General features: G+C 45.2%; 2 protein-coding genes across 26 annotated transcripts in view; both read right to left on the bottom strand.

Annotated features, from left to right (window-relative positions):
* LOC132870726 (protein NLRC5-like) overlaps nt 1–26,815 on the bottom strand; it is a 930,547-nt gene that overhangs the window by 453,353 nt on the left and 450,379 nt on the right. The window lies entirely within an intron of this gene.
* The window catches only part of LOC132870728 (NLR family CARD domain-containing protein 3-like), a 65,029-nt gene continuing 48,138 nt past the window's right edge, over nt 9,925–26,815 (bottom strand). Inside the window, exons 8-9 of the mRNA XM_060904546.1 lie at nt 22,360–22,539; nt 9,925–11,164 (exon numbers count right to left, since the gene is read on the bottom strand). Of these exons, the coding sequence (XP_060760529.1) occupies nt 11,155–11,164; nt 22,360–22,539 (190 nt within the window). The 3' untranslated portion in view covers nt 9,925–11,154. The remainder of the gene's footprint in view (nt 11,165–22,359; nt 22,540–26,815) is intronic.

Raw genomic sequence — 26,815 nt, 5'->3', positions numbered from 1 at the left:
GCAGAATTAGGGGGATTGGTGATCCTCTTCCCATCTTTACTTCTGAGAGCAGCTGCCACTCCAAGATGCTCTTTTTATACCCAGTCATATTAATGACCTATTGCCAATTGACCTAATGAGTTACAATTTGGTCCTCCAGCTGTTCCTTTTTTGTACCTTTAACTTTTTCCAGCCTCTTATTGCCCCTGTCCCAACTTTTTTGAGATGTGTTGCTGTCATGAAATTTCAAATGAGCCAATATTTGGCATGAAATTTCAAAATGTCTCACTTTTGACATTTGATATGTTGTCTATGTTCGATTTTGAATACAATATCAGTTTTTGAGATTTGTAAATTATTGCATTCCGTTTTTATTTACAATTTGTCCCAACTTTTTTGGAATCGGGGTTGTATTTCTGAAGTTCTTACCAATGTTTGTGTTTATTTAGTCATAATTATATGAAATATATAATCAGGATAATCCAAAAGCAGCTGATTGGAAATCCATCCATCCATCATCTGTATCCTGTTCTAGAGGGTCGCGGGCAAGCTGGAGCCTATCCCAGCTGACTATGGGCGAGAGGGGGATACACCCTGGACAAGTTACCAGGTCATTGCAGGGCTGACACATAGACACAGACAACCAGTCACACTCACATTCACACCTACGGTCAATTTAGAGCCACCAATTAGCCTAACCTGCATATCTTTGGACTGTAGGGGAAACCGGAGCACCCGGAGGAAACCCACGCGGACATGGGGAGAGCATGCAAACTCCACACAGAAAGGCCCTCGTCGGCCACTGAGCTCGAACCCAGGACCTTCTTGCTGTGAGGCAACAGCGCTAACCACTACACCACTGTGCCACCCCTGACTGGAAATTAAACTGAGAAATTAATCTAACATGAATGTAAAAAGAAAAGGAATATTTGTGACATTTGGTTTTCAGACTGGGACAGCTGACACAGGACACACACAGGGTGAGGAGGTCATGTTTGTATGGAATTGATCGTTTGTAATCCCTGGTGTGTGGAAGTGAACTTTTTAGGGGATGAGATCCATGAACTCAACTCTCAACTGCACAGTCAAGACCTCATGCACACACTGCGGTGGCGGCTTTACGTCCCAGGGCTCCCTCATATCAGTGTTACCTTCTCCATGGATTAAAGCAAAAAAAAAAATCATCTGACTGAAAAAAAAAAGCTCCATGTCGTTGGTCCCTACCACGTCAGCGATGCGTCAAATTTTAAACGCCGTGTTGTCCATTATCCCCTCGGCCCCTACTTCTAGTACATTTACATAATTTTAACAATGACTAAAGCTAAGGCAAGACTTTACCATTGTCATTACTGGCTATTCATGATGAAACATCAAGTTTTCAGCGCAAAGTGCAAATTTATTTCAACAATACTTTAGTAATGCACAACAGTGGTTCAGAGAAAAGTGCAAGTGCAGTCGAACTTGAACCATGCTTTCAAAAGAGTGGAACAGAAAGAAAAATAGGAAAATCTGTTGAAATAAAGCCAGGAAACAAGAAAAGTAAAGTGAAAGTTCACTTTTTCTGCTTCTTCGTAGTGAAGCCAAAGGCATCTAGTTTGGCAACACCGGATGCCTGCTTTTGTTTCTTTTTCCTTGGCACAGCAGCAGGAGCTTGCCATTATTGCCCATTTCATTTAGCCAAGCCCATCTCCACTTATTCTTTACCATTTTGTCGATGTCTGACACATCTGTGCCTTCATTTAAAAGAAGCGTGTCCATGCTGGCAAAACCGAAAGTAATTTGATGCGCTCTAGTGATGGAAATCGAAGGGCCTATGTCAGGTGAAATATGGCCTTATACGCAGTACTCAAGTTGAGGGGGGATGTGAGGGGATGGCATCCCCCTTCTGAAATAAAAATCTCAAATCATCCCCCTTAAAAAATGGCCATCCCCATCACATCCCTTGCGCCATTTTACCAATTAATGTGGAAATTAGCCTACTATTATTTTAACAAATATTACTACCATTTCAACATTAGAGGCTTTGCGCAGTGATAGCCTACATGTAGCCGGATAAAAAAAACGCATATTTATTTGGTTGCACCTCTCATTCACACCTACAGTACCAGTCAAAAGTTTTGAAACGCCTCTAATTCAGTGGTTTTTCATTATTTTAAAACTTTCTGAATTGTAGATTAATACTAAAGTCATCGACTTTATGAAGAAATATCTATGGAATTATTTGGTAAACAAAAAAGTGTTAATCAAACCAGAATATGTTTTATATTTTAGATTCTTCAAAGTAGGCACCTTTTGCTTAGATGACAGCTTTGCACATCTTTGCATTTTCTCAGTCAGCTTTACGAGGTAGTCACCTGGAATGGCTTTCAGTTTACAGCTGTGCCTTGTCAAGAGTTAATTTCTTGAATTTCTTGACCTCTTAATGTGTTTGAGATCATCAGTTGTGTTGTGAAGAGGTAGAGTTGGTATACAGTGAATGGCCCTATTTGAGTACTGTTCTAATCCATATTATGCCAAGAACTACTCACACTGCAAAAAATAAAAATCTTAGGATGTTTTATTTGTCTATTTTCAAGTCAAAACATCTAGCCACCCTTATTATAAGACATAATTGCCCAACAAGCAAAACCTCATTTAGCTAGAAAGGCTAGTTTTTAGACAGTCCATCTTGAAAATCTTGTATAGACAAAATGTCTTGAAAAAGTCTTATTTGGAGCACCTTTGAAAATAAAGCAAGTTTTTTTTAAAAACAAGTAAGTACATTTTGGACATTTGTCAAATGCAGTTCATCTTGTTTCAAGAAAAAAACAAAGCATGCTTGTTTTGGGAATAAATGAACTTTACTGAAATGTTTGAATCTTTCATTACAATTCAACTCCACCTTACATATCCTAAGTTTACTGCGACTGTTTTCTCAGTCATTCAGAGTGAGCTCCTTCTAGATGCTGTACATACTCTAGACCAGACAAGTGCCTTCAAAAAGGCTATGAGTGAGTGGAGGGCATTTTAGTGAGGTCTTTTTGGAATGCTGTGAGTTAAGTTCAGTGTTTTTTTTTTTGTGCCTGATCTTGTAAACCCCTCGTACACATGAATAGTCAGTGCCCCCAAAATGCACTGTTGCTTTGGCGTTGTCTAAGCACTGTAAGTCAAAATGCGTAGACTTTTTTTTTTTTTGATGCCTGAGGTCCTGGGGAAGTGGAATCTTAAGAGATGTTTTAATGTTTGAATGTTGAAATGGGAAAAAAAATAAACTTGTTGCAATGCTACACGTGTCGTCAACTTGATTCAAGATAGTCTCTGGTCTCATATCTAGAGTATTTTACTAATTACAGGTCACAAAAGGAGAATCTTTTAAGCTAGCAATGCTTAGTTGTAGAATTTAACAATCCTAATATTAGTGGCAAAGCAGCCAACGAGTGCTCAGCACCTCTGGGAACTAGTGGTGTGTCGTTCACGAACGAACCGTTCTTTTTGAACGAGTCTTCGAAGTGAACGACTAGAACTAGTTCGCGCTGCCTCTCGTTCTCGGTCGTTGGCGAATCAGCAGTCTCTGCTCGCTGGCAGCAGGGCGGTCGCTGAATCTCGGTCGTTGGCGAATCAGCAGGATCTGTTCAGTAGCAGAAGGGCGTCCAACTTGCATTTTGATCTGTGCAGAGCAGCGCCACTTTACTTCTTTAAGGGCTATCTGAGCCCTATTATCAGAGCGTTGACACATGCCAGGTCTTTAGTTTACAATTTAGAGCTCTCACTCAGCAATACATTTCAGTTCACAGTGAACGAGCTCAGCAGTTCGCGAACGAACGAACAGCCAGCAGCCAGCCTGCCTGCTGCCATACTGGGCTGGGCGCATAGCAACGGTTTCCATGACTGTGATGAACAATGAAGAACGTGGCTCTGGAGATCGCGGCATACTGTGTTCGTTTTTTTAATGTTAATGCAATTTGTAATAAAGTGGTTTGTTCTTTGTAATGAGTGTTGCTGTTGAATATGAGCAAAATGGGTGTTACTTAATGGGTTTGAACAACTGCATGAAACAGTCTGCAAGGAGGTCTCTTGCTCGAACAGCTGGAAAAGGTCTCGCTAGACGTGACGTCAATCGAATGTTCGTGCATAACAACCGTTTCCATGTCCATGACCAGGCCAAACAATGAATGATCATGAATGCAGCAGAGAGACATCGCAGGCTACTGTTCGCTGAATACGATGACTTGTAAAGTTGTTTATTCTCTGAAATGAGTGTTGCTGTTAAATAAGCAATTTTTTTTTTGCTTAATGGGTTTGAGAGAACAACTGCATAGCCGGCAGACCATGGCTCTACTAAAATAAATATAATAAATATAAAAACAGCTTTATTCTCATCTACATTTAATTAACTTTCAGAGCTTTGTTTATGTAGTCTTTTTCAGATAATGCTAGGATAATGTTTTTCTTCCATCTTTTTCTCAAGCACATTGTAATGTATGAAAATCTATTGTGGATGGCACCTCTGCCGCCTCTCGTTCACTCAAGATGAACTAAACTTCGGACGACAGCCATTGTTGTGCCGCTTTGGTGTGACGTCATCAAAATGAACGAGTGAACGAACTGAACGAACGAATTTCTTTGCTGAACTGACCGACATGAACGAACTGGCGGAAATGAATCGCCATGTCCCACCAATACTGGGAACTCCTTCAAGACTGTTGGAAAGCCATTTCGAGTGATGACCTCATGAAGCTGATTGAGAGAATGTCAAGAGTGTGCAAAGCTGTAATCAAAGCAAAAGGTGCCTACTTTAAGAATCTAAAATCTAAAACATTTTGGTTTGATTAACATTTTAAAGTTTACTAAATGATTCCTTACGTGTTGCTGCATAGTCTGGATGACTTCAGTATTCATTTACAATGTAGGAAAAAAATGTAAAAATAAAAACATCGAATTTGAAGGTGTTTCCAAACTTTTGACTGGTACTGTATACGGAGGTTTCAGTCACTGAAAACAGCTACTTTCGCAAACTCTGGGCAGAGTGGAGATTTCTGAAAACTCCATCTTCAGACACGCGTGTAAATCGGGAAAACGAAGCAGCAGTGGGCGAGAGGGCGCGCGCGAATATAATGAGTCAGAGGTGTGAATCTTTCACCGAATGCCAATTGTCCCGGTTCTTCATGAAATCGCACGCGCACGCACAAATTCATTCGGTTAACTTTCAAATAACTGTTCTTGTGCACTTGCGACACCGGAGCCACTTTCCTGAATTTTGAGCTTCGGAGTATTCGCTTCCACTGTTTTCTGACCTTTTGTGCGGAGCGCCGCGGCTCACCTCCAGGGATGTGAGTGACAAATTTAAAAAAAAGAGGAAAATTTTTAGGCTCAACAGACGACCCCGAAGGGGTCGTCACGACAACGAAGTTGTCCTGGGGAGGGTATGGGAGGGTGTGCCCTCCCATTGGTGGGGGTCTGGGGGGTCTCCCCCACGAAAATTTTTGTAAAAAGGACTTAAAATGGTGACATTTTAAGCACATAAAATGTAAAATTTCTAAATTAGCACATTTCAGTTTAAAAAATGTTTTGGTCAAATTTCATGGTGCTTTAGTGATACATGTTTCAGAACTTTACAAAAAAATTTTGAAAATGAGAAAAAAGTGTCATGTTTCAGGTTTGGGGTGCCGTGTCTGGCCTTAAGTCTGAAAAATGTTACCATTGATACCAAACTACCACCACTACAAATGTCATGTTAGGCCATATGAAAATAATTTCTTGTTTCTCATCACTATTTTTCCTCAAAATGGATAGGACGGGCTTATTTTATTTTTATTTTATTTTGTTTTATTTTTCTGCTATGTGGGGGATAAAACACGAAAAATTGGAATGGTTGGAGCAGACTCTGGTTTCAGAGGCATGACGCTAAATTACCAGTGTAAAAAAAAAAATGTTTATGGTGGGTCAATTTTTTTTGGTTCGGGCTGTAATGATTATGAGGAACAAGAATATAATTTTATGTGGCCTTACATAACTAGCAATAAAATTTAAACCCTGCCACCAGTTCATAGTACATGTACTTACTCTCTTCAATCAGACCTAACACCTGAAAAATTAATGGCTAAATAAAATTCCACACTTTCTGTGAAGTTTATACTTGCAATATAATTTCAGATTAAACCTAATCATTGTTCAAATGTATCTGTAAATATTAAATGTGCTAGTGATAAATTAGATTGGAATTATCACATTATTTTCAGAGAACTAAAAATTTCATTCAAAAAGTAACAGTGAAGGTAATGTTTTTAATACGTAGGATAAAACATTATTATTATTATTATTATTATTGATGCCTACCTGGCAATGCATAGTTAGTCTTCTGAATCTCAACTCGACTCCTGTGTTTTTCGCTTTTCACGTGTCCACTGAGAGTCACAAATCCACGCCGTCCGTAGTTCAGTTCACAGCAACACAATTTGCAACGTGCGATTCCTTTCTTGTTGAGTTTTTCAAAAACCAAACTTAAAAACACTTCCATCGGGAGCTTTGCGCTCTAACCAGTCCCAACGCCACTTATTTTCAATGCCAGAATCTATTTTCGTGACATTGGACTTCACAGACAATGCTGCCATTTTCATTCATACTCGTAGCAGTGCATGTACAATAGCGACTCCTCTCCACACAGCGATAATGATCAGATCGCTGTAAGGAGCTTTCGTCACTTCCGCTTAGTAAAATCCGGAAAAGTTTCGCGCCAGACTTTACCGAATATATATATATATTTTTTTAATTTTAGAAAACGCGGAAAACGATTTTTTACGCGGAAAGGCAATTTGAAAAACGCGGATTTCCGCGGAAACGCGGAGATTTCACATCCGTGCACCTCGGGGTGAATCGCTGGCTGCCAAGTTTGGGGAGGCTGGGACCTCCCCTGGCCGAGTTACGAGCGTGCAAAGTCGGTCTGGAGCCGCCGATAGAAACGAAACTCAAGCCGAGCACCGCGGCTCGCTGCCTACGCCGAGCCTCCCCGGGACTAGACAGTAGCGGAGGCTTTATTTCATTTATTTATTTATGCCCAGTGGCGGATTTAGCAAATTGGGGGCCCCAGGCGAAGGTATGTATGGGGCTCCCCTCATCCGATCCGAAACAACAAAAAAAATGTACCAACTGCATGGTGGATAGGCAGGTAAAGCTAATCTATAGGGAAGTAAAGGTTGGAGAGGAGAAAAAAAAACCATTCCCCTTTAAACCCTGCATACACTTCTTTACTCCAAAATGAAGATGGAAAGCAGAGAACACAAAAAGTTTAGCACTGCACAAACTAATAGTCCTGATGGAACCCAACAGAGAATAAGATTTCAGATAACATCTGTCTTTGCCAAAATGCCAGGAAAACCAGCACTGTTTATTTTTTTTAAAGATCAGAACATTTCAAACATTCTATAAATAAAACTATGTACATAGTTATGTGTGTGAGTTAGTGTTTGTGTGTGTGAGAGTGTGTGTGTGTGTGTGTGTGTGAGAGAGTGTGTGTGTGTATGAGTGAGTGTGTGTGTGTATGAGTGAGTGAGTGTTTGTGTGTGTGAGTGAGTTAGTGTTTGTGTGTGTGAGTAAGTTAGTGTTTGTGAGAGTGTGTGTGAGTGAGGGGAGGTGAGGTGGCATTTGGCAGCAACTCCATATCCATGTGAATGTATGTGTCAGTGAGTGAGAGAGAATGAGACAGTGTGAGAGAGAGAGAGAGTGTTCTGTGTGTGAGAGAGAGAGTGAGTGAATGAATGAGAGAGTCATTTTCTTCGTGGTGGTCAACAGAAACGGGACACGCGCTCACCACCTCCGCTACGTTTTTTTTTTTTTTTCAGAATGATTAGTCTGCTGCTCGTCTGCTGTGTTGGAGCTTGATGCCGCTCGCTCCCCTCCTGAATCAACAGCAGCTCCTCCTGCTCCGCTACAACATCCGAGTCAACCGACGGTGTTGACACATTAAAGAAAGTTGTAAGCTTGGGAAGTGCATCATTCTTTGATTTCGCCTCATCCCGCTTCCTCCTTTTCGTAGCACCACTTGGAAAGTGGCGCTTCATTTCGCTGATCACAAGTTCAAAACAATTCAGCACAGTCGCTATTAGAAGTTCCCTGAATTCACTCACTCAGGTTCAGTTCACGTTCGTCGCGCAATGTTCTCGGACTCGCGCGATCATTGCATGGAATAGTCCATTTCAACACAAACGGGGGGGGGGGGGGGGTTTACAAATACTTCATTCCTTTGTATTTTAGTTTTTTGTCTTAGTTTCCGATTTAAACATACAAAATTACAATTTACAAACACAATGGCTTAGGAATGGATCGCTGTCCAAAGGCCCCCAAATTCCCAGCAGATTCGGGAAGGGGCAGCTGGTCTGGGGCCCCTGCCGAATGGGAAAGTTGGAGGGGCCCAAGGCAATTGCCTACTTCGCCTCTATTGTAAGACCGCATCTGTTTATGCAGCGCAACAACTTATTCCTTTACATACACTCTAATGCCGCTTTTCCACTACAAACGCGGCTGAGCCGTGCCGTGCTGAGCGGGGCTGTTGGAGTTGCATTTCGACTACAACCGCGCTGAACCGTGCTGGCTGGAAGTGGGTGGACACATTGGGTGGAGTTAGCGAAAGTGGGTGGACGTCACGTGATGTCGTTAAGCGGCGCAAACAGTGACATCAGTGAGCTTTTAAGCGGTAGTCTCACGACCCGAATAGTAAACAATACACATGGAGGACATGGAGTCGTTAGTGTTGCTGGTCTTGGTGCTGTGGCTTAACGCCAACAGATACTGGCAAGAGCGTATAGATGAGGCGAGGCGCATAAGGCTTCAGAAATTCTTGTAATTCTTCTCCTTCCGGGTTTACGGTGTTTACAGATCCCAGCGCGCTCGCGGGGCGTGTGTGGGCATGTGAGGACCCTCCTCCTAACCAATCAGTGCACAGGGGAGTGTCTGCTCACGCCCCTAGCCCCACTCGGCTCGCTTTGGCTCGCTTCAGCCCCACTCCAAAACGGTGCGAGTTTTAGGGGCTAAGCAGGGCTGAAGCGAGCTGAGTCGTGCTGGTTTTTGGTAGTCGAAACGCGAGCCGTGTCGGGCTGAAGTGAGCTGAAAAAGGGTAGTGGAAAAGGGCCAAAACATAGCACTAGAAAGGGTTCAACAACAGGCAATCACAGCAGCTTGGTGAAGTTCTAAATCACATCGGTGTCAGACCTATGGGCCTACCCCCCCACTCCATTTTTTTCTTCCTCGGATCTGCATCACTCTCATTATTGACCTTTAGCGCTCCCAGTTGACGGAAATCCGTCGTAGCGACGCAAAACTTTAATCCATGCTTCTCGCTCTCCCTTTTAGTTATACTGTCATAGTGAATCTTGCTGGGGTTCCTGCTTGCACTCAACACACATTTCTTAACCGTTACCTGACAATGCTCAGACCCAACAACCTGTGTTTCTCTCTTGAGGTACACACGTCACTCCTGAGATACCAGTGATGCTGACCTCTCCTGCTCTAGGGCCCTGCCTTTATAAATCATGCTCTCTGTTATCAGCCAAATGAGGATGGGTTCCATATTGAGTCTGGGTCCTCTCAATGTTTCTTCCTTATGTTCTCTCAGAGTTTTTCCTCACGATCGTTGCCTCAGGATTACTCATTAGGGATCAATTTATTAGTTCTTATGTTTAAAATCTGATTTTATGGAAAGCTGCTTTGCTACAATGTCTATTGTGAAAAGCACAAAAGAAATAAATTGACTCTGCAGTTACATAAATTCATACAATGCCCTCACTTTATCTCACTGGACTGTACATAAAATTGAATGAATGAAGCGTTTTAAAATACCATTACACCTAAAATATCAAGAAAAACATAAAACCCAAAGAAGTTATTTTGCTGTTTGCATAAATTTATTTTCAATAACTATTGGAGATTTGTTGTTAATTCCATTTAATACATAAACTAAATTCATACAACACAAATAAATGCACTACTTCTATATTTTTTCAAAATGTATCTGACTGATATGATTATGTAACATAGTACATAAGTAGTGTAGACTGAAGTGAAAGGGACAGCACTGCGATAGCACTGTGTCGGATTTGATCGGCTGATATCAGTAAAAAAAAAAAAAATCAGGATCAGGTATCAGAGAAAATAAAGAACAGATGAGTTCTGATCCTGGAACAAAAAGATCTAAACTAGTCACAGAGCACATTATTAGGAACACTAATTCATGCTGTTGATGCCAAATCCTGACCCCACCATCTGTTAGCCTCAGCACGAACTGAGGTTCATCAGATCAGGCTACGTTTTTTCACTCTTCACCTGTCCAGTTGTGGAGATCCTGTGCCACTGCAGCCTCAGCTTTCTGTTCTTGGCTGACAGAAGTGGAACCCGACGTGGTCATCCACCTCAGTGTTCAGTGTGTTCTGCATTTTGAGATGCTTTTCTGCTCACCACAATTGTACAGAGTGGTTATCCGAGTTACTGTAGCCTTTCTGTCAGCTCAAACCAGTCTGGCCATTTTTCGGTGACTCCTCTCAACAAGACGGTTCCATCCATAGAACCGCTGCTCACTGGATATTTTTTTTCTTTCTTGCACCATTCTGAGACTGTTCTGTGTGAAAATCCCAGGAGAATAACAGTTATAGAAATACTCAAACCAGCCCGTCTGGCACCAACAATCACGCCATGGTCAAAACCACTGATTAGAGAACTGCATGAATGTGGAAGTGTACACGTGTTCCTAATAAAGTGCTCAGTGAGTGCATATTAAATACCAAACAAAGGACAAAGTGATAAATGTGCCTTGTAGTGAGTCTCCTCGGGGCTTCCTCAAATTAACTCCCCAAATGCCGATCCTGTCAGGTGAGAATCCCACCAATGTCCTGAAACTGTTCCTGTCCATTTCAGCTCCCTCTTCCACTGACTGGGTTCAGCTCGAGTCCCTGTGCTTTTTCACCTGCTCTTTCAGGGTTTTTAAGGGACTGAGGTCCAGACAGTTTCATGCAGATCACAAGTTGTTCCACATTCAGTGTAGAATTGTGTGCAGTCTGATTCACTGTGCACCATGAACACACACTGACCACGTCTCCGAGTCTCTTTCATTTGTTAGAACTAAATGACTGACGTGTTTATGAATGGTGTTGTCTGTTCCCCAACATGGAAATGCAGGAACACCAGAGTCTTCATCTCACACACAGATGTTCACCAAAACCTGGGAGGAAAAAAAAAATTCAGACTTGTATAAGAATTGTGTTCTAATATCTAGCTACAACAAACAAGAACTTCCCCAAGATCTAACAGGAAAGTGAGCAGACGTTTCCCATCACATCACTGCTCTTATCCAATCACAGGCTTTGGAGCTTTTTAAACAGTAACTAACACTGCGGTGGGTTTGATCTCTTGTTCTACATGCAGATTTAAGTGCAGACTTTAAGAAGAAGCCGAGGTGAATTTTACAGGAACGACAGAAGACACGGTGTGGAGGTGGAGAGCAGGAAGGAGTGTCAGAGTGAGTAAAGTGGCTCCTTAAATCACATATTTGTGGCAGTGTGGCGTTAAAGATGATCATTTTACTGAGTTTTGAGGAGAGTTGGGAAGAAAGTGTGCTGCTGATCAGAAACGGGGAAAAAGCCGTGATCATCTTATTCAGACAAAAGCAGTAAGATGAAGTCAGAGACAGCAGGGTGTCACAAGGAGACGAGGTGCTCATTTACAATCACTCTCATGCACTCAGACGGGACATTTTGGAGACTCTGACTGACTCCATCTTCTGCTTTCAGATTTAATTTTAAATTAATTTTACTAAACAACAAACAGCATTAAACGACAGCTGGGAGGAAAAAGTCGGATTAAACAGAATATCAGACCCTCCAGGATTTCGGGATGTTGCGATTTGCAACTTCAACGCAAATTCAACCAATCCCCGCGAATTCAGGGCGGTGTTGCAATTATATCCAATCACCGCAACTTTCCCGCAAATTTGACCAATCGTTGACGTTAGGGCTGTGCGATATATTGAATATACTCGATATATCGCGAAAACTCTGTGTGCGATACATAAAATTATTATAACGTAACTATTGAGTATTTTATGGTCATATTCCGACTTGTGTTTGTTTAAAACCTTTTCCGGTGTTTTTCTCCCTGTCCCTCAGGCAGTAACATGAGAGGCTGCCTAAGGGTAAAGAAAACAATAACGTCATGCACTCGCCAACCAATCCCGGGCGACATCTCGGTGCTGAAAGGAACTTCAGGGAAGATTTTCTAGTTTCGGTTGTGTTGCCAGATTGGGCGGTTTTAAGTGCATTTTGGCGGGTTTTGAACATATTTTGAGCTGGAAAACGTTAGCAGCATCTGGCAACACTGCCGGCGGGAAGATTTCCTGGTTCCGGTTTACAGCGCTGACTCAGTTCATGCAATCTCTGGTGTTGCATAGGCTACCGTGTAAGCTCTGGCAATTTCAGCGACAAATTACTTCTTAAAAGAACTAGCAAGGGGTCAGTCAACTGGCATTTTTTTGGATATCGCGAGGAGGACGTGGAACAGCAAATGCCAGTTTCTAAAGTGTGCAAAAAAAAAAACCTGTCATCACGAAAGGCAGCAGCATGACAAATATGTTCCATCACCTGAAACTCACCCGGTACAGTATGATAGAGTGACCACCTGCTCATAAGCCCAAGGGGGGACAAGGGGTATGTTTTTGAGGGACAATGTGGGACGCCGCCCCCACTGCGCTGCGCCGGCCGCTGGAAGACTCACAGATAGTGGTTTACCCATTTCTAGCACATACTACCTTACATGGTATCAGGGCCGGTTCTGCCCTAATCTGGGCCCGGGTGCAACATCGCGCAACCCCCCCCAAAAAAAAAAAAAAAACACACACACACACACCAGTCTAAATCAGGACAACTATCACATAACTATAAACATTTTACATCAACTATTTTAACTAAATGGGCTATAATAAATAAGCCTGCAGCCATGGCAGGCTGCCTTAAAAAGTAAACGTTCAATGACACAACTGACAGCCTGCGCAGCCACGGCGGGCTGCCTTAAAAAGTAACCATCCCTGTGTCCTCGATTTCTTCTGTTCGTCTACTAAGCCAAGAAGTATACAGTATACTCGTTTTGCATTTTCTGCCTCCTTTTTTGTATTTTCGACCCTGCGTTTATTTTCTTTCCTTTTCTGAAAACCCGATTTGTGTCCAGACATTTTGTTCTGCTACCAACGAACTCGTCAGGTCTCGTCTCTCGAGCCCGCGATGATTCCCGTGGGAAGGGCAACAATTGATACATTTTTACAAACAACCAATAAACAGCCAATAGGGAGGTTGCAATGTTCAGGCTCTCCTTTGCTCAGAGACACTCAGTAATGCACTTATTCAGGAGCAGAGAGAACTCTTTATTTTTTATTTTATCTTATTTTTTGGGGCCCCTCTCCACACCAGTCCCGGGTGCAAATGCTACCGTTGCTACCCCTCCAGAACCGGCCCTGCATGGTATATCAATGATACCCTAATCTGCTGTTATTGGTGATGTATGGTCATGAACAGGCCACCAAATGTGTTTTTTTTTTTAAATAAACATTCATAATATTTTGACCATTCAATTATGACTTGACAGACACACTTCCACTTATGATTTACTTAAGCTACTCAATTTTATTTATTTTCCATTACAATTTATTCACTTTAAATCAATCATAATATAATATTGAGTCTGAGCAGGCCCGGCGCCAGGAACAGTTTACTAAGGGGGCAATTAGAAATCGCAAGGGGGCAAATATTTTTCATATAGTGTGTAGTAGTGATGGCGGTCTGACAACGTGTTTCAAACAATTAACTGCGCCAACCACAAAACCACCACGGCCCCGAAGGTTGCTTTAGTAGGTACGGGAAAATCATGTGATACATTACCACGGCAGTTGCGCTTTATCAACCCCCGTGCCCACCTGTTACCCCTCCCCTCCGATTTTCTCACAGACACGCGGTACAACCGGAAAGATGCCAAACATAAAACAACACACACAAACCTACAGGCAAGTCCTTTACATTTAAAATACATACAAATAGCTCCGCGGCATGAAAACAAAACGTCAATGCAAGTAAGGTGGCCAAAATCTCATCTCATCTCATTATCTCTAGCCGCTTTATCCTGTTCTACAGGGTCGCAGGCAAGCTGGAGCCTTTCACACTCACATTCACACCTACGCTCAATTTAGAGTCACCAGTTAACCTAACCTGCATGTCTTTGGACTGTGGGGGAAACCGGAGCGCGGCCAAAATCATCTCATCTCATCTCATTATCTCTAGCCGCTTTATCCTTCTACAGGGTTGCAGGCAAGCTGGAGCCTATCCCAGCTGACTACGGGCGAAAGGCGGGGTACACCCTGGACAAGTCGCCAGGTCATCACAGGGCTGACACATAGACACAGACCATTCACACCTACGGTCAATTTAGAGTCACCAGTTAACCTAACCTGCATGTCTTTGGACTGTGGGGGAAACCGGAGCACCCGGAGGAAACCCACGCGGACACGGGGAGAACATGCAAACTCCGCACAGAAAGGCCCTCGCCGGCCCCGGGGCTTGAACCCAGGACCTTCTTGCTGTGAGGCGACAGCGCTAACCACTACACCACCGTGCCGCCGGCCAAAATCATAATTTAAAAAAATCAACAGACCCCGCGGCTGCCTTCCTGACTCGCACCGAGTCAACGCTAACCACTTAATCCGCGATCCCAGTTTAGGCGTGTAGGGGACAAAAGTGATGAATTTTCACCCCCGCTGCATGGGGGGTGACGTCAACGACACATATTCTTACGCTATTTGCGCACAAAGTGGACCATATATGAACACATACACCAACATAAACGGAGATAAACTTAGCCTACAAAGAAAGAAAATGGATTCACAATATTGTGATTGAATTCGTTTAATTCGGAAGGGGAAAGACTACTCCCGTAAACTTGACTGCATGTTACAGGATATTGCAGAGACAGTGCACTTGTAAGTGTAGACTACATGTAAAACCCCCGCTCGCACGACCCCGCCCCTTGTCCTTATCACAGGTCTGTGTGTGCGCGGCTGTGTCAGCATTTCACACATACACCCACAATAACTAGTAGTCCCGAGTAGTTAGGATTGATACATATGTCTAAAACAGGGTTAATATTAAATTCAGGCTTTTTGAAATAATCCTACCTTAATACAGTTGAATTCTACGATTGCAACGTAAGAATCATAACAACCAATCAGATTTATTCTACCGTGCCAGTTTTAGTAGTGATTTATGTGAAATGTATTTTTGTGCAATGCGCAACCACTTAATATTTCGTATTTGAAAATGCAAATTATTAATACGTCTATAATACATTATATTTTCATAAGAAAACAATTAAGTGATCTGAGTCTCCGTTGAGGGGGCGGGGCTGTAGCCACGAGGGTGGCTTTTTAACTGGAGGTGGCGGTGCCTCACCTGCCATCTCCCCGGTACCTTTCTCCATTTTTTAATATGAAAGCAATGCATGCGTTGCACCTGCGTCCCTCGTCACTGTCTGTGCACGTGAGTGCGGTGTCATGGCAACAACAAAAAGTTGACAACAACCAGTCAGTTGTGAGGGGTGTGTGTGTGGTTTTGTTCTACAGTCTATAGTGGCGACGGTGGTGTGCTGAAATGTCAAGTAATATTCGTTTGGCTGCCTGGGTGGCCCGGGGAGAGCGACATCCCCCTCAGCAAGCATCGATTATGCGGGACACGTTCTGAATTTGCGGGACGCATAAGTTCGGCTTCAAATGCTGTACGCGCACGCGCTATGCGGGACAGGTGGTCACCCTGCAGTATGAAGAGTCTCTTAAACTCCGAACTACTTGCCCACGAGCTAAAACCCCCCCACAAGCTAAACAAACGACCAGAGCGGCCTCGTTCTCCAAAGCCCCCCATATGAGAAAACGAGTCAGAGATGGAGAGCTATAACGGATGCAATCACTAACTTCATTGCCGAAGACATGATCCCAGTTAGTATAGTGGAAAAACCAGGCTTCCAAAAATTACTAAACACACTCGATCCCAAACATGAGTTGCCTGGTCACAGACATTTTACAGAGAAGGCAATACCGGAATTATACACATCTGAGAGGCAGAGCCAGAAAACATTCAGTTCAAAGGTGTGCAAAGAGGAAAATTATGTTTTGCAGATCTCTCTCTTCTCTCCCTCAATCTCTCTCTCTATTGTGAATGTTCCAGTGGTTCTCAGTAGTCAGGTTAATAGTTTGGAGATCTATTTTTAAAAATAATTTAATGAAAGAGCACTTTTCTTATTTAGGCTAAATGTCTTTCTCAGTGTTGAGCTTGCACTTTATTGGTTTGAGCTCTGAGCAGCTCTGTATTGTATTGCCCCTTTGTTGCAATTTTCAAGATTGTTTTTGCAGTTTGTGCCACATCTTTGTTGAATAAAAATAGTCTTATTTCAACTCAATTGTGATTAATCACTAACATGAACATTTAAAATGTGTTGTTGAAAACCACCTGTAAAGTTAACCAAGAATGTTATTTAATCTGCAGGGATTGTAGTGAAAACAGTAAAGAGTAAAAGTTAGATTTCATGGGGTCCTTTAGAGGAGATTTAAATATATCGAGATATATATCGTTGTGGCAGCGGGGGCGTGGTCAAGCGCCGGTCTGTGACAGGAGGGCGGAGTCAGGGAAGGTAAGTGGCAGAATCATGTCACCTGAGAGCAATGACTGGCAGCGGCACCTCGAACATCTGAGGGCCGTCCTTAGGTCGCTGAGGCGAGCGGGGCTCACAGCCAACCCAAAGAAGTGTGCGATTGGGCGGGTGGAAGTACGGTATCTGGGCTTCCACTTGGGCAACGGGCAGGTGCGTCCCCAAATTAATAAGACGGCAGCAATTGCGGCCTGCCCGAGGCCCAAGACCAAAAAGGGGGTGAGACAGTTCCTGGGGCTGGCTGGCTATTATCGCAGGTTTATACCTAATTATTCGGACGTCACCAGCCCGCTGACTGATCTCACTAAAAAGGGGGCACCAGATCCGGTCCAGTGGACGGAGCAGTGCCAGCGGGCTTTCTCAGAGGTAAAGGCTGCACTGTGTGGGGGGCCACTTCTACACTCCCCTGACTTTTCTCTCCCTTTTATGTTGCAGACCGATGCGTCGGACAGAGGGCTGGGGGCAGTTTTGTCCCAGGAGGTGGAGGGGGAGGACCGCCCTGTCCTGTATATCAGCAGGAAGCTGTCGGTGCGTGAGGGGCGCTACAGCACCATAGAGAAAGAGTGTCTGGCCATCAAGTGGGCGGTTCTTGCCCTCCGGTACTACCTGCTGGGGCGCCCTTTCACCCTCTGTTCGGACCACGCGCCCCTCCAGTGGCTCCACCGCATGAAAGATGCCAACGCGCGGATCACCCGTTGGTATCTGGCGCTCCAACCATTTAATTTCAAGGTGGTCCACAGGCCGGGGGCGCAGATGGTCATGGCTGACTTCCTCTCCCGTCAAGGGGGGGGGGGGGGGGGGAGTCGGCTGCAGGCCGGACGGCCGCCCGGCCTGAGTCGGGCGGTGGGGGTATGTGGCAGCGGGGGCGTGGTCAAGCGCCGGTCTGTGACAGGAGGGCGGAGTCAGGGAAGGTAAGTGGCAGAATCATGTCACCTGAGAGCAATTAACCTGTTTGTGTGTCTTCCCAGTGACTGCGCCCTATATCAGGAGGGAGAGCGAGAGCAGAGGAAGCTCAACCCTGAACCAGACGCCGGTTGTGTGTCTGTGCATATTATTGTTAGACTGAAAAGTGTGGCAATAAAGCCCATTTATAAAACCTGATCTCTGTCCTGCCGTCCGGGACAGCCGCCAGATGATCCTCCGCCAGCTCGACTGCCTGATCCAGCGACGCCGGGCGGTGGCACTGGACCCACTCCGCGGTTCCGGCTGGTAAGCGGGCGATGAACTGTATGGGTTATTGGGGATTAAGCCGATCCGCACCAGCGTGTATCACCCACAAACGGACGGTTTAGTGGAACGATTCAACCGCACCCTCAAAAATATTATTAAAAAATTCGTAAGTGAGGACGCACGTAACTGGGATAAGTGGCTCGAACCCTTGCTGTTCTCAGTGCGAGAGGTCCCCCAAGCCTCCACGGGGTTCTCCCCGTTTGAATTATTATATGGGCGTAAGCCGCGCGGCATCCTGGACGTGCTGCGGGAAAATTGGGAGGAGGGACCTTCACAAAGTAAGAACGAAATTCAGTACGTTATGGACCTGCGCGCAAAACTCCACACGCTCACCCACCTAACTCAGGAGAATTTGCGGCAGGCCCAGGAACGGCAAGCCCGCCTGTACAACAAGGGTACGCGCCTTAGAGAGTTCACTCCGGGAGATAAGGTACTCGTACTGTTGCCCACGTCGAGCTCCAAATTGATCGCCAAGTGGCAAGGACCCTTTGAGGTCACACGGCGAGTCGGGGACGTCGACTATGAGGTGAGGCGAACGGACAGGGGTGGGGCGCTACAGATTTACCACCTCAACCTGCTTAAACTCTGGAACGAGGAGGTCCCTGTGGCGTTGGTGTCGGTAGTTCCAGAGAAGGCGGAGCTGGGGCCGGAGGTTCAAAAAGGGACATTGGCATCACGTACCTCTCCGGTCCCCTGTGGAGACCACCTCTCCCCGACCCAACTCACGGAGGTCGCCCAGTTGCAGACCGAGTTTTCGGATGTGTTCTCGCCCCTGCCCGGTCGCACTAACCTCATAGAGCACCACATAGAGACGCCCCCGGGGGTGGTAGTGCGTAGCCGCCCTTACAGGCTACCTGAACACAAAAAAAAGGTGGTTCGGGAAGAACTTCAGACCATGCTCGAAATGGGCATCGTCGAGGAGTCCTACAGTGACTGGAGCAGCCCGGTGGTCTTGGTACCCAAGGCCGACGGGTCGGTCCAGTTCTGTGTGGACTATAGAAAAGTCAACGTGGTGTCTAAATTCGACGCGTACCCAATGCCTCGTATTGATGAGTTGCTCGATCGACTCGGCACTGCTCGCTTTTATTCGACACTGGATTTAACGAAGGGATATTGGCAGATCCCCTTGACTCCACTATCCCGAGAAAAAACGGCCTTTTCCACACCGTTTGGTTTACACCAATTCGTCACCCTTCCGTTTGGGCTGTTTGGGGCCCCCGCAACGTTTCAGCGGCTGATGGACAGAGTCCTCCGCCCTCACGCCACATATGCGGCAGCATATTTAGATGACATAATCATCTATAGCAATGACTGGCAGCGGCACCTCGAACATCTGAGGGCCGTCCTTAGGTCGCTGAGGCGAGCGGGGCTCACAGCCAACCCAAAGAAGTGTGCGATTGGGCGGGTGGAAGTACGGTATCTGGGCTTCCACTTGGGCAACGGGCAGGTGTGTCCCCAAATTAATAAGACGGCAGCAATTGCGGCCTGCCCGAGGCCCAAGACCAAAAAGGGGGTGAGACAGTTCCTGGGGCTGGCTGGCTATTATCGCAGGTTTATACCTAATTATTCGGACGTCACCAGCCCGCTGACTGATCTCACTAAAAAGGGGGCACCAGATCCGGTCCAGTGGACGGAGCAGTGCCAGCGGGCTTTCTCAGAGGTAAAGGCTGCACTGTGTGGGGGGCCACTTCTACACTCCCCTGACTTTTCTCTCCCTTTTATGTTGCAGACCGATGCGCCGGACAGAGGGCTGGGGGCAGTTTTGTCCCAGGAGGTGGAGGGGGAGGACCGCCCTGTCCTGTATATCAGCAGGAAGCTGTCGGTGCGTGAGGGGCGCTACAGCACCATAGAGAAAGAGTGTCTGGCCATTAAGTGGGCGGTTCTTGCCCTCCGGTACTACCTGCTGGGGCGCCCTTTCACCCTCTGTTCGGACCACGCGCCCCTCCAGTGGCTCCACCGCATGAAAGATGCCAACGCGCGGATCACCCGTTGGTATCTGGCGCTCCAACCCTTTAATTTCAAGGTGGTCCACAGGCCGGGGGCGCAGATGGTCGTGGCGGACTTCCTCTCCCGTCAAGGGGGGGGGGAGTCGGCTGCAGGCCGGATGGCCACCCGGCCTGAGTCGGGCGGTGGGGGTATGTGGCAGCGGGGGCGTGGTCAAGCGCCGGTCTGTGACAGGAGGGCGGAGTCAGGGAAGGTAAGTGGCAGAATCATGTCACCTGAGAGCAATTAACCTGTTTGTGTGTCTTCCCAGTGACTGCGCCCTATATCAGGAGGGAGAGCGAGAGCAGAGGAAGCTCAACCCTGAACCAGACGCCGGTTGTGTGTCTGTGCATATTATTGTTAGACTGAAAAGTGTGGCAATAAAGCCCATTTATAAAACCTGATCTCTGTCCTGCCGTCCGGGACAGCCGCCAGATGATCCTCCGCCAGCTCGACTGCCTGATCCAGCGACGCCGGGCGGTGGCACTGGACCCACTCCGCGGTTCCGGCTGGTAAGCGGGCGATGAACTGTTCCAGTACCACCTGGTCGACGATTCCCTCGGCGTCGCGATCGTTGGCCCTCAGCCACCGCCAGCAGGCGTCCCGGAGCTGCTGGCCGAACGCGAACGGCCGGCCGACTTCCTCCAGTCGCAGCGCGTGGAAGCGCTGGCGCTGTTGCTCCGGTGTGCGCCCCACGCGCTGGAGGACGGCCCGGCGGAGGTCCGCGTAGGCCAGCCGGCGGTCGGCGGGGAGCTGTAGCGCGGCCAGCTGTGCCTCTCCCGTGAGCAGGGGGAGGAGGCGCACCGCGCGCTGCTCCATCGGCCACCCCGAGGCTTCGGCGACCTGTTCAAACAACGTGATGAACGCCTCGGGGTCGTCCTGCGGGCCCATCTTGGTGACAATGAGGGGAGACGGGCCCGCGGCCGGAGCGCTGGTGGACCCCGCCGACGCGAGGAGATGCCGGAACGCCTCGCGATCTTCCTGCTGGGCCAGCACCAGGGCTTCGAAGCGCTGCTCCTGCTCCTTTCGGAGCGTGACGAGTGCCTGGTGCTGGCTTTGCTGAGCCGTGGCGAGGGCGTGGACCAGATCGGCGAACGGGGAGGATTCCATGGGGCTGCTGGTTTGGTGCTCCACTGTCCCAGGTTTCGGCACCACTGTAAGAGACCCTACGTGTGGGTGGAGCACAGAGGACGGCAGGACAGAGATCAGGTTTTATAAATGGGCTTTATTGCCACACTTTTCAGTCTAACAATAATATGCACAGACACACAACCGGCGTCTGGTTCAGGGTTGAGCTTCCTCTGCTCTCGCTCTCCCTCCTGATATAGGGCGCAGTCACTGGGAAGACACACAAACAGGTTAATTGCTCTCAGGTGACATGATTCTGCCACTTACCTTCCCTGACTCCGCCCTCCTGTCACAGACCGGCGCTTGACCACGCCCCCGCTGCCACAATCGTATATCGTGAAATGGAGAAAATGTATCGGGATATTCATTTTTTCCCATATCGCACAGCCCTAGTTGACGTCGTCTTGAGGTGACGTCGACAAACTACCTTCCGCCTTGCTTCCGTGTATACGTTCAAGAGAAGCAGCATGTGCGAGTCAGTGTTTATGTAGGCTTAAATTCTGTTACTGAAAGTGTGTTATGTTTACAGTGAAGGACTGTGTGCACTTTACATTATATTTTTACTTAATACAATAAATTAATGGATGCCAACATTTTTGCCAAAATGGTATTTTATTTTCCATTGTTTTGGCAGCTTCAGCATCATACTGTGAGATTCTGTTCAAATTGTTGTTTTTTCTTCTATGAAGCCTGAGCCATTTATTTTATTAGTTTATAATTATTGTTTAATTTAGTCTTCAGGAGAGACTGCCTGCACACAGTACTAGTATTAATAGTTTTTTTCCTTACATGAAAGCTGAGGCATTTATATTTTAAGGTAACTTCATGTTGTGCTGTGAGGTTCTATGCACTTTAACTTTTGAACCAACAGGTGCATTTGGATAAGTAAAGCCTATTTTTCTGCATTTTTTGTAGTCCTGGTAATCTTTTATATTGGTCAAGTTGTTTATAGGACCATTTCTCAGTGTCTGTTTTTTTTAATCAATAGTTTTTCAGTAATAACTTTAACATCACTCAATTTTAAATCACAAAAAGAGAAAATCGCAACAATTTCTCGCAACTTTCACTTCCTCCCGCAATGTAATCGCAACAAAAACCTAAAAAACACCGCAACTTTCATTGCAATTTTTTGGAAAAACCCCCTGCAACATCAGACATTTTAGCCCGCAACAATCACAAAAAGGGCCCGCAAAATCCTGGGCGGGACTGGAATATGGTGAAAATTTCTAAAACTGGGTTTATTTCATGGCCTGGTCATGTGACATTTACTGACACAAAAGAAAAATGATAAGTTAAATTATTATTCTTTTTCAACATTTGCCTAAAAAGGTTATTACTTACATGAGTTTCTGTATTTTGTAATGTTTATTATCCTTAAGAGCAGAGAGGAGCTTCTTTCCGGAATCTCCTAATTCATCATTATTAAATGACAGATTCAGTCGTTTCAGGTGTGAGGGGTTTGATCTCAGAGCTGAAACGAGAGCAGCGCAGCCTTCATCTGAGACACCACACTCCTGCAACCTGCAGAGACACAATGACACACACTTCACTACTTTAGTTTATTAACATCAAAATTTTTTGTGCGTCTTTAAATTAGAGGTGTGTGTGTGTGTGAGAGAGAGTGAGAGAGAGATGGGAATACATGATTAGTGTACGATGGAAATGATTTGCATTGGTTTTGTAAACAGACTTTCTTTGTAATTCATAACAGTTTTATTGTTTGGTGGTGTTTCTTACAGTAGACACATGAACAGAGACTAATGGTCAGAGAAGCAGCTTTAGGACCAAAAGTTCACCAGTTCGACTCCCAGGACCAGCAGGAATGGCTGAACTGCCTTTGAGCAAGTCACCCAACCCCCAACTGTTCCCCAGGCTGCTCCGAGTATATTGTACATTGCTCTGAATAAGAGCATCTGCTAAATGCCATTAATGTAATATAGCAAGTTCTAGTAGATTTCTGCATCTGTTCTGCTCTTCTTTGGTTTCTCTTTCACCTCCTTCAGTATTACACACTGTGTACTTAGTGTGATTTTTGTGAGATGCCTTAATCTTAGGCAGAAGAGCAACATCACTGAATCTGTTTTGTTTGAAGTGTGTGTGTGGTCCCATGGATTTGGATTTTTTTTTTGCCATTTTGTGCCAAGGAAGTAGCTAAGCTACTCACTGAAGAAGGAAGTGACCGCTCACAAGTTAGAATCAGAAACAAATTTCAGTAAGTATTGCAAATAATGAAACACCCCTTTATACTTACAATTTATTGGCAATATTTACAAATGATACCACCACTGCAGGCTCCAATATGTTTAGCTTTGTGATGTCAATCATGTTTTTTTTGGCAATTTGTTACAAGGTTCCACCCCTTTGTGAGTTCCACCAGTCATAATAAAGGAGAAGCTGTGTGTCCAGGCAGGACAAACAAAAAACGCATTGTCCAGTGAATGCCAAGATGTCCCCCTGTGAAAACGCCCTTGCTCACACTCCAGTGAAGCCATGCGTCCGGGCAGGGCTCAAAGTTTGTTTGATCTGTAACCGCTTATTCTGTGCAGGGCCACGGGGCAAGCTGGAGCCTATCCCAGCTGACCATGGGCGAGAGGCAGAGTACACCCTGGACAAGTTGCCAGCTCATCGCAGGGCTGACACACACACAGACAAACAACCATTCACGGTCAATTTAGAACCACCAATTAACCTAACCTGCATATCTTTGGACTGTGGGAGGAAACCCACGCAGACACAGGGAGAACATGCAAACTCCACACAGAAAAGCCCTCATCAGCCACTGGATTCAAACCCAGAACCTTCTTGCTGTGAGGCGACAGTGCTAACCACTACCCCACCGTGCCGCCAGGGCACAAAGTGACATGTTAAAAGCCTGTTGTCCAATGAGCCATCATCTTTCTGCCCATTAAAACGGCGAGTACACAAACACCTAACAGACACTAATGGATGCAGAGGCTTCAGTGGGGGTCTGTTAGCTCTGTCTCAGGGGCTTTTCACACAGGCTGCACTGTTCACCACTAAAAAGTCTGAGTTTGTTCATTAAAACAGTGTAATATTGCAGTGAGATACTTGACTAATGTGATGATTCACTAAAATATTGCATTACACCAAGACTGATGAATAAAATAGACACTTTTGTAAACATTTCATTGCTGCATTTTAACGAAATATGAGGGGAAGCCAGGGTTCCAGTGTTGTTTTAAAGCAATCACCACTAACAGATGTACTGAAAGATTAATACATGGCATTTAGCAGACACTCTTATCCAGAGAGACGTATAATGAGTGCAGTCAGTTAGACAAAGTGCTGAACTTCGAGACAAGAAAGTTCTTGTGCCAACCAAACAAGTGACAACTATACCTAGTGTAATATGCTGTTGAAGTATCAACAGCTCAAACAGCTAAGCAAACAAACCAACCATTTAAAGAATAATCAAATAGAGAACTCAAAACACCTAACCCCAGGCTAGGGTTGATCTAGATTGAAACACAGCTACACAGTGGACAGGGAAGAAGGGGAGAGGTGCAGCCTGAATCTTGAGGGTGTGAGTCTTCAGTTAGCACTTAAAGGTGGTCAGGGAGTCAGGAATTCTGACCTCACTGAACAGGTCATTCCACCAATGGGGAACCAGGAAGGCAGTAGTCTTGAGTGGGCTGGGCAAGAGCAGAGAGGAGGAGGAGCCAGGTGACCAGTCGTAGTGGAGTGTAGGGGTGGCTCAGACTCTGGAGGTATGCTGGCCCTAACCCCTTGAGAGCCTGGTAAGCTAGCACCAATGTCTTAAATTTGATGTGAGCTGCGATAGGTAGCCAGTGCAGGTGGGTAAGAGGGGGAACAGGGGAGGTTTTAGACCAGGCAAGCTGCAGCGTTCTGGATGAGCTGCAGGGGTCTGATGGTAGAAGCTGGAAGGCCAGCAAGGAGAGAGTTGCAGTAGTCCAAGTGGGAGAAGATCAATGCTTAGATCAGAAGCTGAATGCAGTAGGTGATAAGAAAAGGGCAGGTACTTCGGATGTTGTAGAGGAGGAATCCACATGTCGGTCACTGCAGCGATGTTCGATGAGGAGTAGAGTTTGTTGTCGAATACAATGCCTAGGTTCTTTGCACTGGGTGAAGGAAACCTCAAGATGTCCCCCAGGTAGATGACAATGTCAAGGGGTGGAGAGGATGGAGCAGGAATGTAGATTACCTCGGTCTTGCCTGGGTTGAGCTTCAGGTGATGGTTGTCCATCCAGCTCTAGATGTCACACAGGTAAGCAGAGATGTGAGTGGAGATGTGTGTGTCAGAAGGAGGAAAAGAGAGAAACAGCCAGGTGTCATCAGCATAGCAGTGGTAGGATAGACCATGAGCAGAGATAACTGGGCCAAGAGACTGGGTGTAGAGGGAGAAGAGAAGCAGACCAAGGACTGAACCTTGAGGGACACTGGTGGTAAGTGGGTGTGATGCTGATACAGTACCAGACCAGGTAACCTGGAAGGAGTGACCAGAGAGGTAGTACTTGAACCAGTCTAGGGCTGTCCTGCAGATCCCTAGAGCTGATAAGGATGACAGGAAGATGGAGTGATCAACAGTGTCAAATGCAGCAGAAAAGATCAATGAGAATCAGGACCAAGGAGAGGGAGGCAGCACGTGCTGCATGAAGTGCCTCACTGACGGAAAGAAGTAGTCTCTTGAGTGTGCGGCTCAGAAGCCGGACTGGTGGGGATCCAGGAGGTTGTTTTGTGAGAGAAAAGAGGAGAGTTGGTTAACAACAGCATGTTTAACCCTTTGATGCAAAACATGGGTCAAAAGTGACCCGGCTGAGTTTTTATCTTCTATATTTTTGCAATAAATTAATTCCATCATTCAGTATTCAAGGTATTCCTCAATTAACTTGTTTTTGATCATCATACATCTTTATTTTATTTTTTCCTTTCTTACTTTTTGAATAAAAATCCTTTTTGTATCACTACCCTTCTAATGCACAACATGGGTCAAAAACGACCTGCATTCATTTTCCAGGTTATTTCATGTATGGCTGAGTGTTTCTATGATATACTTTTGAAATAAATTCATTTTGTCATTTACTTTTCCAAATATGCAGTAAATATCTTGTTTTTGTTTAGCACAAATCATTTTTATTTTTCCTTTCTTAAGTTATGAACACGCACAGCTTTTGTAATTCTACATCAAGTTTACACACATGGGTCAGAAACGACCCGCATGCATTTACTCCAGCGTTTGGTGGGAACTGTGAATTGTGCTTGTGTCAGACATTTCACAGCTCAGCACAGCGCCCTTTGCCCATCTAATACATGCAAGTAATGGTTTTCAATTGTTCTAACATTACCTTAGAAAAAAATTGATTATGTTTAGGTTACCTTGAGAGTGAGTAGATTACTTGTCACAAAGTTACAAGTAATTACTATTAGCTACCGAGCTGTTGACATATTTTACTTTAGTTAGCTAATTTTATTGTAGTTGGCTTAGCTAACTACATAGTTAATAAATAAATAACTGGCCCCATTCACTGCTAAAGTAATTACTTGAAACAAATTATTATTATAGTATTAAGACATTTAATTTTAAAATCACACTTGGATGACTCATATGTAGTAATATAAAAAGTATTTTTGTTCATAAAGTAGGAAAGAAAAAATTAAATTAATGATTTGTGGTAATTAAAAACAAGATATTTAAAGAATACTTGGGATATTCAATCATAAAAAATTGATTTCAAAAGATAGAGCAAAGAAAAACTCAGTCAGCATGAAATAACCTGGAAAATGAATGCGGGTCATTTTTGACCCATGTTGTGCATTA

This window comes from Neoarius graeffei, chromosome 22 (assembly GCF_027579695.1).
Source record: "Neoarius graeffei isolate fNeoGra1 chromosome 22, fNeoGra1.pri, whole genome shotgun sequence".
NCBI classification, from domain to species: Eukaryota; Metazoa; Chordata; class Actinopteri; order Siluriformes; family Ariidae; genus Neoarius; species Neoarius graeffei.
The sequence above is the reverse complement of the archived record's forward strand: the minus strand, read 5'-3'. Positions and strand labels throughout refer to the sequence as shown.